General features: G+C 39.0%; 1 protein-coding gene across 1 annotated transcript in view; it reads left to right on the top strand.

The window, feature by feature from the left end:
- Positions 1-15,621, top strand: part of SLC1A1 (solute carrier family 1 member 1) — a 98,242-nt gene that overhangs the window by 40,430 nt on the left and 42,191 nt on the right. The window contains exon 2 of the mRNA XM_044656707.1: positions 9,092-9,232. Within this exon, the coding sequence (XP_044512642.1) occupies positions 9,092-9,232 (141 nt within the window). The remainder of the gene's footprint in view (positions 1-9,091; positions 9,233-15,621) is intronic.

The following is a 15,621-nucleotide window of genomic DNA, read 5'->3' as shown; positions in this document are numbered from 1 at the left end:
ATAAGAACTCAGTTCTCCTGGCTGCTTTATGACTTTGTTTTAACTGAACTTGTAGTTTATAAAATACCATAGAGAAAGCTTCCTTGTCCTGTAGCTAATCTAGAACCCAGTTAGCTGCAGACACCAGAAAAGATAGCTGAGTCTCACTTGATGGAGATTAAAACCAGAGGGGCATCTGTTTCTGTCTGCACAAAAGAGAATATAGATGAAAGTGCTTTTCAAATCCAGTGGCCAAAGCAAAAGTTCACAAAATACATTTTTAAAATTTCAGTACATGGAGGAAATGTGGCATATTGCAAAAGAACTCTACATTTGGAGCCAGAAGACCTAGGTTCAAATCCTAATTTTTGCCACTTACTACTTATATGACTGGGGCAGCTAGGTGGCACAATGGAGAGAGTGCCAGTTCAGAGACAAGAAGACTCCTCTTCCTCAGTTCAAATCTAGCCACCGACACTTACTAGCTGTGTGACCCTGAGTACGTCACTTAACCCTGTTTGTCTCAGATCCTCATCTGTAAAATGATCTGGAGAAGAAAATGACAAACCACTCAATCTCTTTAGCAAGAAAACTCCAAATTGTATCACAAAGGGTCTGACATGATTGAAACAACTGAACAACAACCATCACCTATACGGATTTCAGGTATATCATTTTTCCACTTCAAGTCTCATCCGTTCAAATGGATTAAATATTGCCTAAATCTTCAAGCTCTAACTTTTCTGATATTCTTGATGATTTAAGAATCATTGGACAAGGGAAACTATTTTAAAGTCCATCTGAAGACATTATTGATCCAGAGAATTTTTTCCCGTGACTATTAGTATTGTTGTTGGGGGAAGTGATTTGGCCAGCATCCCAAAAAGAGTAAACAGCAAAGCCAGAGATTAAACTCATGTCTTTTGATTCAAAATTCAATGATCTTTTCATTATACCATCTGATTCAAAAAGCATTTAAGTGAAAGATGGTGGACACAGTGCTAGACCTGGAATCAAGAAAACCTGTGTTAAAAATCTTACCTCAGAAACTAGCTGTGTGACTCCAAGCAAGTTATTTAAATGCTATTTTACTCAGTACAATGAAGATAATAATAAATCTACTTTGAAAGGTTGTTGTGAGGATTAGCTGAGATAATTCTTATAAAAATCACTTAACACAGTACCTGGAGTAGTAGGTGCCATATAAATTATTATTTCCTTCCCCTCTTGGCCCCCTCAAAGATGAAAAACTGACCCAACTCTTCTCATCCAGAGGTTTACAGTATCATACAGGGGATACAACATATACACAAATAAATATGCTACAAGGATGAATGTAATAGGGACAAATGAAAGGTTTAGACCAAGTGCTCTAGAAAAATCTAAATTGGTATGACTCTGGGCAAGTCACAATTGCCTACCAGTGATGGGCAAACTATAGCCCGTGGGCCAGATGTGGCCCCCTGAAATGTTCTATCCTTCTGCATGACATTATTCCTAATCTGACAAATACAATGAGTAGGATACAATACAATGAAACTTCAAAAGAGTTGCCTTAGAAACAGACTGACAGATGAGCATTTCCTTTCCTTTGGCCCCCTCTTTAAAAAGTTTGCCCATCACTGGAGCCCTTACCACTCTCTGCTTTGGAATCTATGCTTAATATCAACTCTAAGACAGAAGATAAGAGCTTAAAAAAAGAACATAAGAAAAAAAAGTAAAATCTGAGTTGGAGAGATAATTTTTAGCCCACCAAGAAGTTATGATCCAGCGCCACCAATGATGGTCAGAAAAAAATGTAAAGAATACAGCCCTCTAAAAAATTTGATGAATTTATTTATTGGTTGATAGCAACTTACTTTCAACTCATTTTCCCTATTTCTATGCATATCTTCAGAGTGTCTTCCCCACCCTCTGCCCCTGCCCTAGTCCTCTAGGCTCCCAAATCCCCAAGTTGTGATTTTTTTCTCAACCTTGAGCCTAAATGAAAAGAACTGAGCATCCTTTGTTGTTCAGTCTTTTCAGTTGTTTCTGACTCTTCATGACCCTATTTGGGGTTTTCTGCACAAAGATACTGGAATGATTTACCATATCTTTTTCTAGTTCATTTTACAGATGAGGAAATTGAGGCAAACAGGTTGAAGTCATGTATTTTCAGGTTGACTGCTCTATTTTCCTTATTCCTTTTGGGATGAAAACAACAACAACAAAGAAATCAGGTGCTGGTCATTATTGAGAGTGAAATAGTCTTAGGAAGCTGCTGTGATTTTTACTATTCTTGATACACTGGGCAGTCTGACAGATAGTTGGCCAGTCCACAAGCATTTGTTAGGCTTTTTCTATGTACCAAACATCATTAAAAAAACAGTCCTAATTATGCAAAGAATTCAGAATTCGGAAATTACATTATGGAAATTATTCAACCTTTTCTATCTCCTGTGGGTAGCTCTAGAAGGGCTCAGTTGGTTTTCTTGCCCCTAAGTAGAGTCCTGGGCTTGAACTTGCCCCTGGATATGGCCTTATTCTCAATTATCTTGTCTTCATTGTACATCCTGCCCTGATGCAGTTCTTTGGGAGCTTGTATTTGCATATACACTTAATAAGGGAGGAACATAACCTATCAGGCTCAGAGAATTAGAATTGGAGAATTGGAAAAGACCTCAGAGGCCTTTTAATCTAACCTATATTCCAAAATAATCTTATATAATTAACAAAATAATCCTATATGGCAGTTCTTAACTTTTTGCTGGTGATGAACTCCTTTGGCAGTCTGTTGAGGCCTGTCATCCTTTTTTTCAGAATAATGTTTTTAAATGAATAAAATAAAAATATACAGAATTAGAAAGGAAATAAATTATATTGACATTATGTTACCAACATTTAAAAAAGTCATGGTCCCCAGATTAAGAACCCTTAATGTTTAGACTTCTCTATAATTGATCTGATGAGTGGTCTAGCCACCCTTTTTGGAGGCAGCTAGGTAGCACAGTGAATAGAGCACTGGGTTTGGAATCAGACATCTTCTTGACTTGAAATCTGGCCCCAGACACTTACTAACTGTGTGATCCTGAGCAAGTCACTTATTCCTATTTGCCTCAGTCCCTCACCTATAAAATGAGCTGGAGAAGGAAAAGGCAAGCTGTTCCAGTATCTTTGCCAAGAAAACTCCAAAATGGGATGACAACTGAAACAACTCAACAACAACAATCTACTCTTTGCTTAAAGAGTGAGAATCCACCACTTCCCAAGACTTTATAGATAGTTCTAATTGTTAAGAATTTTGTTGTTCCTGAAATCAAACCTAAATTTGTCTCTTTCAACCCATTGCTCAAAGTTCTGTTCTACTACAGCCAAAAAAAAAAAAGAAGTCCAAATGGCAGCTTGATGATATAGCAGACAGAGCAGGGGAACTTGTCAGGAAGACATGAGATTGAATCTTGCATCAGATGTGTGTCCCTGAGCAAGTCACTTAACTTTCCAAATTTGTAAAATGAAAACAGCACTTGCCTCATAGCACAGCTGTGTGGATGACACTACTTAACAAATATAAAGCACTTAGCAAACCTTAAAGCACTATATAAATGTTATATATTATTACCCCTCTTCAAACACCTACAGAGCTATCATATCTCCCCTAAATCTTCTTCTGCCTTAAACCCCTGACTTTAGAATTTTTCAGCTACTTTTTTGTCCTGTGTCTACTTTCTCAACATCAGTTATTGAAGCCTAGGGACCTAGGTTCACATCCTATCTCTTCTACTTCCTGCCTTTGTGAATTTAATCTTCACTACTCTCAGATTCTGTTTCCCCATCTGTGAAATGGGGACAGTGGACTACCTGTCTAAAGTCCCTTTTAAACATCCATCACTATAGGGAGCTAGCCCCCATATGGTTTTTGGTCCTGAGTGGCGTTGGTGGCTTAGGATTGTTAAGGCAGGAGGAAGAAAATGAGAACAACCAGACTAGTGGTTAGCCCATGTTGCTCTAACGCTATGGGATTTGGACTTTATTTTATACTGGTTTCAAACAAAGAACACAAAGAAAGAGTAACAGCTGTGAAGGGGTTACAAATCATACACAATCCATTAAAGTCTAGAAAGTAGAGATATGGGTGCAAGGACAAGGGCCAAATTCCAACCACCAATTAGTAGGGGTTTAATTCTGGGAGCAGAAATAAATTTCATGGAGATGTTTACTAATTGCGTTCTGCCTTGATTTACAGATCTGCACCTGGTCAGATAGTCTGGACTAAATTGTCTGGCTCCAGTTCTTATCTAAGTAATATATTTTTTAGGGTTCAGGCTTCTTAATTATCAAGGAGAGAAATTGTTAACTCAGTAGCTTCTGGTCTGGTTATGGACTCAAAGCTTTCCAATAACTCTATAATGTTTTTCCAATAAGAAAAGGTATGGATCATAAGAGGTGTCAAAAGAGGGGTCTCAGATTTTTATCTATTCTCTTATTGGCTTCCCACACCTCACCAATGCTTTTACTCTTCATTCTGCTGCAATGCAGTCATGTTCCTTGAGGATTCAGAAATTCTAGCCTTGACTTCCCTTTCATGCCCTTTCTTTCAATAATTATCTATTATTCTCATGAAAAAAAAAAAGACAACTGATAACAGGGTGCATGGAGAACAAAGTTAAGAGGAACTCTTCCTTGATAAACAATCTAGCCTGCCAGGTGAGTCACCCAGGCTATCTGGATTGCATTTGACCTCCTGGATCTCTTATCATTTGATCTGCCCCATTGTTAAAGTCCTGGAACTCCAAAGACATTCTGCTTTAACTACCCTGCTTTCCTGTGCTTTTTCAGCATATAGTCAATTACCAAAAGTACAAGTAATAAAACCAGAGTAGCATCAGGCAGTCAGGCTCCCTGCCTGCTTAGCTGAGCACTTTGAGGATTTATCTATTCACACAGACATCCCCCATCTTCCTCTTGAGGAGCCCTCTGCTATCAGCTTCACCAAGACATTTATAGAGGAATCAAGAGAATGATAGGAACACAGATGTAGAGATGAAAGGGATCTTAGAGAGCATCTGGTCCCACACCTTTATTTTACAGAGGAGAGAACCTAGATCCAGGGGAGTTAAGATTTGCCCAAGATCACACTGGTAAGGAGGTTCAGAGCAGACGTGTAGGAGGTGTTCAAGGAGGACTAGCATCTCTAGAGTGAAAGTATGCCAAACCCTTTTTCAGGGCTATTCATCCACCTTTGGTGTCCACATCTCATCCAACTCTCACCTGTGGCTCAAAGGAACTATACCATGCACAGATGGGCTAAACCAGGTTGAGGGTAACTGACAGGCTTCAAAGCAGTCAGTGAGTTGGGGGCAGGCTACCCCAAGCATGGGAAGAACACCTGGCAGAAGGGATTGTTGAGAACAATATGTTCCAAAGGCCACGAAGGCAGCCAAAGCAGCCTCTGTGAAGCACCTAGAGCAGTGGTTCCAAAACTTTTTTGGCCTACTGCCCCCTTTCCAGAAAAAATATTACTTAGCTCTCTAGAAATTAATTTTTTATTTTAATAGCAATTAATAGGAAAGATAAATGCACCTGTGGCCATCACCGCTCCCTGGATCGCTACAGCACCCACCATTGGGCGGTGACACCCACTTTGGGAATCACTGACCTAGAGCTTGGTCAGACATTGAAGAGTCCCATGGTCATCTGCTGCATCCCTGGTCATCCTGTCTTTTCTCCTGCCACTGGATTTGGATGAATCTTGAAGAGAGAGTGAGGCTGATGATTTTGTGCAACTCTGTCTCACTTAAGTCCAATTAAACACAAGTCAAGACATCACCCCTTTATGTCTCTGGCCCTCTTTGAAAATGACAAACAACAAGTATCAGAGCTAGGATTTGAACCCACTCCAGGGTTCTTTCCACAGTCCCTCCACTGTTTCTAAAGGTGTAAGTGAAGGGGAAAGGACTGTGTAGATACCTAAGACCCAGTTCTCAAACTTCATGTGATCATAGATTAGAGTTAGAAGGACCTTAGAGGCCATCAAGCCCAATACCTCCATTTTATAGATGAAGATACTGAAGTCAAAAGAAAGCGTGTCTCACCCAGAGTCATGCAGCTAATAGAGGTCTAAAGTGAGATTCAAATCCAGTTCTCCCTTATGCTTAGTAAAAAACTTTATCCCCTGTGTCTTTCCCTCTCTGTACTTGGTTCCTCTTCTATTAAATCAGAAGGGTAGACTAGATATTACCTAAGGCTCCTTCTAGATCTAACATCCTAAGATTAATAGAATTTTTTAATCATTTCATAGAAAGCAAATCTTCTTTAAGATGATACTCTGGTACCTTGAAAGTTCCATGCTTTCCGTGGTGTGAGTACTTCTTTTGCCAACCCTTTCTCTACCTTAACAGATGGTTTCTTGAGTAGTATGGCCAAAAAAGGTCATGGCATGGTGGTCAACTTTCTGAGGATGAGTATCTCTAAACTTGATTAGACTGGGCCTAAGAGAGCAGTATGCTAAAAGACAGAGCTTTTCTAGTTTTGTAGGAACTGCCAGAACTTCTATTCCTGTAACATAGCTTTTTAGAACCCAAGGTTTTCTTCCCTGAGGTCCCTCAGCATAACAGTGAAGGACTAACAATAAAAATCAATGGAATTTCACTCCTTGGGAATTTACAAAGTAAGGAATGAATTGGACATGACTTTAAATTATATGTTGAGCCCCTTGAGGGCAAGAACTATTTTTGCCTTTCTTATATTCACATTTAGCATAGTAATTACCACATAGAGAATGTTTAATAAATGTCTTTTGTCTTGATATAAATTTATACTTACAGGGGAGGGGGTCTTCATTTAATTATCAATATTCATTATCTTAGTATACAATAAATGTTACTTCATTGCAAAATAAGTATTTGTTTTATTATAAATGATTTTTGTAGTTAAAATTATTTTATAAATAATAATTATATTGTTGAATTATTTAATGCCTGCATTTTTATAACTGCATTTATTTTATAATAAAATAAAGACTTTTTTACTAATTTTTTAGAGAGAAGCAGTGTAGCTTGGTGGATTGAAAATTGATCTTAGAGCCAGGAAGAACTGAGTTCAAGTCTGGCCTCTGACACATATTGGCATTGTGGCCCTGGCCAAGTCATTTAACTTCTTGGTGCTCCCAGACAATTCTTTTAAAGTGGAATGAGGAAGTTTCCTCAATAACAAAAAAGTTCCATTTCCTAGCCTTTATTTGTTTAAAATTCACAGGTTTATCTAGTTTGTTAGGCTAGAAGCAACATTACCATTTTCTGTTAGATTTTGATTGCTGATTTTCCCTAGCCATTAATTAACGCTGTCTGCCTCCTTAGATTACCTTGGTAATGTATTTCTCCAATAGAATATAAACTCCTTTAGGGCAGGAATGGTTTTATTTTTGTATCAATAGGAACAAGTTAGGCTAGGATAGGATAGGGCAAGGAAGGGTAGGGAAGGTAGGATAGGATAAAAGAGTGATGGAGATGGGCATTGGGCAGTGAGGGGCAGTAACAGAAACAGGACCTTCATACTCTGGAATCTTGTATTTCTCATCAGTGAGCACTAGTTAAACATCAACTGCAAAATCTGTAGTTTCAGCATTAGTCAAGCATGAATTGCAGAATCTGTACTGTTGATCAGTTACCCATTCTGTATCATCAATCACCTGTACTGGATTGGTAATATTTTATACTGGGCATCAGCTTTGTATTGCTCTGTTCTATTAATTACTTATATTGTTCTTTATTTACCTTAGTTCTGAACTGTTAGAGGCATGCTGTATCCCTTCCCTCCCATGGTCCCATTCCAGAAGGGCAGGGAGACCTCTCCCACATTGACAAATGATGGCAAGGTAGACAATGACAGGAATATGGGACATGGGCACCAGGGACTCTGGCATTCTAGAAGGAGCTTCCAAATCTGCACATGTTCCTTATTCCCTTTCTGGTGATATGTACCCCAAAACACCCCTCCACCTGAATTTGGCCATACCCATTTTCCAAGGTTTTCTGGCTGTAATGAGAAAAAGTGCAGGTTTCTCTGGGAGCTCCCAGACCCCTTATAAATACCAAATAAATAAATAAACTCTGATTCCTGTCTTGGGTTGCTATTCCACACCTGGGGGCTGCTACTCCACTACCTATTGGGCTACTCCATCAGCTCCAGGAATGGTACTCCGCCAGCTCCAGAGCTGTTATTCCACCAACTCAGAAGCTAATCCATCAGCCCAGGGCTATGGAGTTACTACTTCACATTTGGGGCTGCCATTCCATCACCCATTAGGCTACTCTATTACCCCCTAGGCTAATCCATTAGTCCCATGGCTATCCAGTTAGCCTCCAGACTATATACCTGCTATAAGGCTATTATAACTCTTTGAACCTCTTCTTCAAATAAAATTCTTTTCTTACTTCTGGGTTGATCAGAGTTTGAATCTCCCATTCTTGGGGTGAGACCCTGCTACAAACTTGGGCATATTTCTCCCACAACAATAGGGTGGGATAGACTAGAATAGAAATCTTAGAAAATGAGATTATTTGCAAATTCCTGATCTCTATTCCTAATAGTTTGAGAGAATATCAAAAAGAAATGCAACAGGACATAAGAGGAAAGAGAGCTTCTTTGTAGTCACAAGAACTGGATTCAAACCCAAACTCTGTCACTGTGTGCTCTTCGGAGAAATCACTTAACCTTTGAGGATCTTAGTGAGTTAAACTGTAAAGCAATAAGGGTCATGGCAATTAAATGGCTCAGTCGATAGAGAGCCAGACCTGGAGTCAGGAAGACCTGGGTTCAAATATGGACTCAGACTTTTCCTAGCTATAAGACCATTGGCAAGTCACTTTACCCATTGCCTAGCCCTTACTGCTCTCCTCCCATAGAGCTGATACTTGGTGCAATTCTAAGGCAGAAGGTAAGGGTTTTGGAAAAAAGATAGTAGAAATCCTCCTTGGTGTCCTTCCTGGTCCTCCTAGCTTTAAATCTATGATTCTGTTTTTCTGGACCCTTTTCATATGGTTCTGTTCATCTCTCTTTGATCTTAATTTTGGGGAACAAATGCCAAGGAGGTTTGAACAATGTTATTTTCAACTTTATTTTCTCTCCCCTTTAGGAATCACCGTAGGAGTCCTCGTCCGAGAATACAGCAAGCTATCAAACCTGGACAAGTTCTACTTTGCCTTTCCTGGAGAGATTTTAATGCGAATGCTGAAGCTTGTCATCTTGCCCCTAATTATATCCAGCATGATTACAGGTACTCCCAAAAAAAGTGATGTCTGTTAGTTCTTTTCTGGGTCTCGCCAGTTACAGATGTGTTCTGCCATACCAGATGCTTTTGCATTTAGAGAATGGTCTTGTCCTTTGGTGGAAGTGTTCATGACAGACTTACAAATGAAGTTAAAGGCAGTTGTGCTGTGGTGCTGCTTGTTGCCTATATAGCTTGCCCTCTCTTCCTCTTAGGTCTTCATTGGTCAAGTCAGATGATAGGTCTTCTGAGAAAGATACTATTATTCAGAGTCCCTATAAATAAACTCACAGTCAGTGATAGGAGGCAAGAGAAAGAACATTTGGTTATCTAAGCATCAGCCAGTGGCCTCTGGCAAAATGAGGATGCCAGGTTTAATAGCATTTCAGATTACTTCTCTGGGCTTTTGTAGCATGAAGAGTGTAAATAGAAATTATTTCACAGGGAGCTAAAGATAGAATCACAGACCTGGACCTGGAAGGGTCCTCAGAGACCATCTAGTCCAACTCTCTTTTTTTTTTTTTTTAGAAGAGGAAACCAGATCCCAAAAAAGTGACTTATCCAAGGTCACACAGGTAGTAAGCATCAAAGATAAAATCCAGGTCCTCTGACTCAGAAGTGTAAAGGCAGGTTGTGAGGAAAGAAAATTCTTCTGAGAATGTTGCATGCTGAGAGGATAGAAGCATTGATTGGAGGAAGCAAAGGATTGTGGGGGAGATTCCTGGAGGAGGGGCTTTAGGATTGAGAAGCTCAAGGTGGAAGAAAGGAGAGAAGGTTTCTCTTTTGACCATTCAAGAGCCAAACCTGAGGGTTTCCTGGACTCATGTTATTCCCAAAAGCCTGTTAATCCTACCAACCAACGTTCATTGACAAGATCAAGATCACTTGATCCTTGGGGAGTCAGACTCAAAACCAGGAGCTGACCCCCAAGCTCCCAGTCCTCACCTTCCCTTACAAAGGACCCTACCTTAAATAATTATAATTTAGATCAGTGATTCCCAAAGTGGGTACCACTGCCCCCTGGTGGGTGCTGCAGCGATCCAGGGGGAGTGGTGATGGCCACAGGTGCATTTGGGGGCAGTGAATAACTGTAAGGGGGCAGTGATAGTATGTGAAGGGGACACTAAGTAATATTTTTTTCTGAAAAGGGAGTGGTAGGCCAAAAAAGTTTGAGAACCAATGATTTAAATAATAGGATAGAAACCAGATTTAAGGGGAAGGAGAACCTTTGGGTTGAAACTTAAGAGGAAGGACTTTGGGGCTTAGATCATTAGGGTTTCCCTTGTTCCCTCTACCCATCATCTTCTTCCACTACTTTGATTAGCCATAATAAATTATTTAGCAGTCAGAAAAAAAAAAGATTCCAAGTTAATACACGGGCAAAGAGGGAAAAGGGTCTGTGAGCAGTTGCTTAACTGGGAATACAATTGAGCAAGACCCCCCTGCGTTGTCATCAGCTGACAGTGGGGAGTCTTTAGTTCACAGAGGGTCTGTGCCTATCCGGCCAGGGTTCCTACCCACCTCATCAATTAGGATAGCCTTCCCACTGTCCCTCAGCACCCACCCCCACCTCCAACCTGTCACCATTTCAAAGAAAGCTCCCACAAGTAATAGTGGCACTTTGAGGCAAGGGTTGATAGATTCAAATTCACTGGTCCATTACTCCTTACCACCTCACCTCTCTCAAACATAGCCATTATTACAGAAGGCAGTGTGCTTTCTGCTGTGTCACATGTCCTTTCTGTAGAAGGCAACAGAGTGTAGCACAAAGAGCTAGGAATTAGACTAGGAATCATAGATACAGAATTAGGGTTAGTGTTAGAAGGAGGAGCTGGAAGGAACCTAAGAAGACATCTAGTCCTAAGCCTTCATTTTCCAAATGAGAAAGCCAAAATCTGGAGAGGTTAAGTAATTTGCTCAAAGTCAGAGTAAATGGTATAGCTGAGATTCAAGTCTACGACCTGTAACTCTGAAGGCTGCATTCTTTCCGCTGTAACATGCCATGCAAGCCACAATAAAGACACAAAGAATCGTGCCAGCACAGTAGAGGAACTGTTGAATAGCCGAGAGATCCGAGTTTATGGTTTGCCTCTAGCATGTTATAAAGGGGTAGCTAGGTGATACAGTGGATAGAGTACTAAGGCCTGAGGTCAGGAAGACTCATCTTCCAAAGTTCAAATCTGACCTCAAACACTTACCAGCTGTGCAACACTGGGCAAGGCATTTCACCCTGTTTGCCTCAGTTTCCTTATTTGTAAAATGAGCCGGAGAAGGAAATGGCAAACCACTCTAGTATCTTTGCCAAGAAAACTCCAAATGGAGTCATAAAGAACTGACCACAACTGAACAACAACAAAAGCACATTATTAGTTACATGATTAAGTCACTCAGCCTTTAAGTTTTATTATTTCATCTGTAAACATTTAGATAGTTCTTTGACTGCCCACCTTACAAATTTATGGTGAGGAAAATGCTTCATACAATTTTCAAAATTATAGAAATGTCAGCTTCATGTCTCCTAACCCAAGGCTCTTTCTACTAAATTATGCCATCTTTCTTTTTTGATGATTTTTTTGTTTTTTAAATTATGTTTGTTTCTGAATATGTCCCTCTATTCCCCATTTTACTTCCTTCCCAGTGAGCTCTCTCTTTTATAATAAAGATTTAGAAAGAAATTAAAAGCAGTTTAGTGGAACTAACCAACATATCACGGATAGTTTGTTCAGTGTTCTACAATCGTGGTCATCTATCTCTGCAATGAAGAGAGAAAGAGCACTCTCAGCTCTTTCAGAACAAACTCGATCATTATAATTACGTTCAATTTTGGTTTAGTCTTTCCATTTCCATTGTGGTAATCATGGCTTACAGTGTTTATCCAGTTCTACTTTCTTCATTCTGCATCAGTTCATGTAAGCCTTACTATATTCATTTGAGTTTTTATATTTCTTTTCTCATAATTAATTAAATTTTCAATTGCATTCATGTACCATCATTTATTTAGCCATTCTACAATTGATGGCACCTACTTTATTTCCATCCCACCTTCTCTAAAGTGAATGGCAATGAAAAAATTCTTGGATTTATAGGATTTAGAGTTAGAAAGGATCTTAGAAACCATCTAAGTCACCTCCCTTAACTTACACATGAGGACACTGAGGCTCAGAGATGGCAAGTGACTCACCCAAAGTCACACAGGTAGGGGGTAACAGATGTGAGATTCAAACCCAGGTCCTGATTCCAAATCTGATTCTCTTTCCACACTATACTATGATGGATGCCTGAAAGTGTTTGTGTATATCGAAAACTGAGCCACTTTCAAGCCTCATTGTGATTCTTGGAAGAAAAAAAGAAACCATGATGGTGCCAACTTATATTTGTTCATTGCTTTTCAACTTGAGAAATGGTTGAAAGGAACCAAAGAAGAAGGATTAGAGAAGGAAGAGATTGGAAGTAGAGAGAGAGTTGAGGATTTTGTAATAGTTCAGGTAAAAAAATGACAAGGATCTAAAGTAGGATAAATGCAATGTTAAGGAAGAGAAGTGAATGGAGGAGAAAGTTATTGTGGAGAGGAAATCAACAAGGCTTGGCACTTGGACATGAAGGGTGAAGAAAAGGGAAGAATTCAAGATAATTCTGAGGTTAATACCTGGGTGTGATTGGTGGTGCCCTAAACAGAACTCTGGAAATTTGGAGGAAATCGAAGTTCTTTTGGGGATGTGTTGAGTTTCAGATGTCTTTAAGGTATTCAGGCAGAGGAGTCCAACAAGCAGTTATTAATATTATGTTTAGGAGTTGTTGACATAAATATATTTCTTCTCAGAGATTGTTTCCTCATCAGTAAAATGGGGATGCTACTTACTTTACCCCCAACAAACTATGCAGTAAAGCAATAATATTATAAAAACAAACAACTTTGAAAGACCTAGGTACCCTGATCTACACAATGACCTATCACAATTCCACAGGACTCAGGATGAAACAGACTCCCCACCTCTGGATAAATAGGTGATGGACTCAGTGTACAAATTGAGACCTTTTTTCTTTTTTTTCACATGGTTAAGGTGGTAATTTGTTTTGCTTGACTATAAATGTGTGTAACAATTTTGTTTTTCTTGTTTGGGGGGAAGAAGAACAGGAGGGAGAGAATTCAGAGCTGGAAATGAAATTAAATTGTATTTTTCAGGATAGGTTATGCAGTAATATGAGTGATTATTCTTTGAAAACTACAGTGTATAATGAGACTATCATGCACTATCCATGGATACAGATTATCCAGGCACCACAATGTGTTACTAGACTGTCTGTGATCTCTGAACCAAAGTAACTAGTGTTTGTTACATTTTTGGTTCTGGTGGTTTGATGCAGTTTGAGTTTGGAAGTGGAGGGGAGCAGGTAATTTCCCAGAATGTCTACTTATGTTTTTAATAATTCAACAATCTTCTGAGGCCCAATTCAAGTCCAAACTTCCCCAAAAGGCCTTTTTGAATTATCTGTCTTCAGAAAAATAGACTTTTTCCCATAGCACTTATTTCCATGTTGCCCACTGGAGCACTTGTCTATTCTGTGTGTATGTTTTTGTCTCAGCATCTAGACTACAAGCTCCCTGAGGGAAAGGGCTCTGTCACATGCTGCTTCTCTTCTCCTCTCCTCATATTGAGCACATATTTAGCAAATAACCAAAATACCCTTCAAATCCTTGATCACATTAGTATTCAAACTCAAAATAGGTTCTCCCTTTTGAATTTGCATAAAAAGTTTAGGAGCATTCCTACCTATTCCTTTAACTATAGGTATTTATAAATCCAAATAAAGCAATTTTAATGAATCTTAGAAATAATAGGCTATTGGGATTACAAGGAACCTCCAAGATTATCCTGTTTACAGATAAAGAACTGAAGCTCAGAGAAGCTCAAAGAAGAAGCTCATTAGATAGCTAGAAAGCTAGAAATGTTCTCTTTCGAGTGTATTGCCTGCCACTGTCCATTTCCCATTTTTCCTAGCCCCTCAGAAAAGAATATGGTGGAACACGATACCATGGATAAAGGATGATGGTCAAGGGTAGTAGTTTTTGCAGAGGTGCCATGTTTAGTGTTTTTACTTGCCTTGGCTACACCTCAAGTCAGACTCATCATCTACATATATATGTGTATGTGTGTATAGACACATGGGTATAGATTGAATATAGATGTAGATGTAGATTCATCTCATTGCGCTAATCTAGACTGTTCTTCCGTGGAGAGAAAATTAATAGTCAAATAAAGTTAATACTATCCCTCATGAATAACCATATAAAAGTTTAAGGATTAGAAATGACAAACCATTAAAAAATAAACATTCCCCTCAATTTTATAGGGCACCAAGCCTGTTTATAATTGATGCTCTAGGACTATTGTAAAGATTAATTGTATTTCTCACTTCACACAATGGATACTTTTCTGAAAAATTGCTTATAAATCATGCCCATGTAAAATAAATGAGTTTTCAAGGTACCCGATTTTCTGTTCATTTTTTTCATCATCTATGTGACATAACACCATTTATAAACAGCCACCTTACCTCGTTGGAAGACTGAAGGGAACATTTATGTTGTTATTGTTGTAATTGTTGCTTTTAATGGTTGATCCTTTCTAATCCTCAAATCTTTCTTTATATGGTTATTCACAAATAACAGTATTAATTTTATCTGCCTCCAAGAATGGAAGGATTGTTCATATTAAGCAAAAAGAAAAATGAATACAAAATCTGGTTTTATTAAAACCACTTACATAAAAATGCATATACACTTTAGTACAATTGTACTCTATAGGGGCTATTCAAAAACGACCAATACTCATTGTCTGGGACATTACGTGGTAAAATTTCTGAGGTATATTTTACAATTTAACTCAGCTGTGCAAGTGATCTAGGGAAATCATTGATGGCACTGGACATTCCAGACCTACCTTTCTCCCTGTTTTTCCCAGTTGCAATACAACTCAATTTAACAGGAAGCGAGTAACACACTGGATAGAGTACTGGTTGTGGAGGCAGAGAAGCTTGGTTCATATCTTGACTCTGTTACTTAATATATCTGTGGCCTTAGGCAAGGCACCAAATCTCTCTGGGCCTCAGTTTCCTCCTTTGTAAAATGGGAATGATAATAAATATACTACCTGTCTCATGGAGTTATTATGAGGAAAGAGTTTTGTCAACCATAAAATGCTAAGTGAATGTGACTTTGTGCAATTCTCTTGGCCCATTTCCTCATCTGTAAAATTAGGCTCTTGGGCCATATACATACAAAGGTGCTTTCTGTATGTACATCTCATGGTTCAAGATTGGTTTCTCCTATAGTGTTTCATTGGGTGTCCCGATCATGTGAGTAGCTCTAGCATTACTTCCACCAATATCTTTATATG

Source organism: Gracilinanus agilis, chromosome 1 (genome assembly GCF_016433145.1).
Source record: "Gracilinanus agilis isolate LMUSP501 chromosome 1, AgileGrace, whole genome shotgun sequence".
NCBI classification, from domain to species: Eukaryota; Metazoa; Chordata; class Mammalia; order Didelphimorphia; family Didelphidae; genus Gracilinanus; species Gracilinanus agilis.
This window is presented reverse-complemented; position numbering and strand designations above follow the sequence as displayed.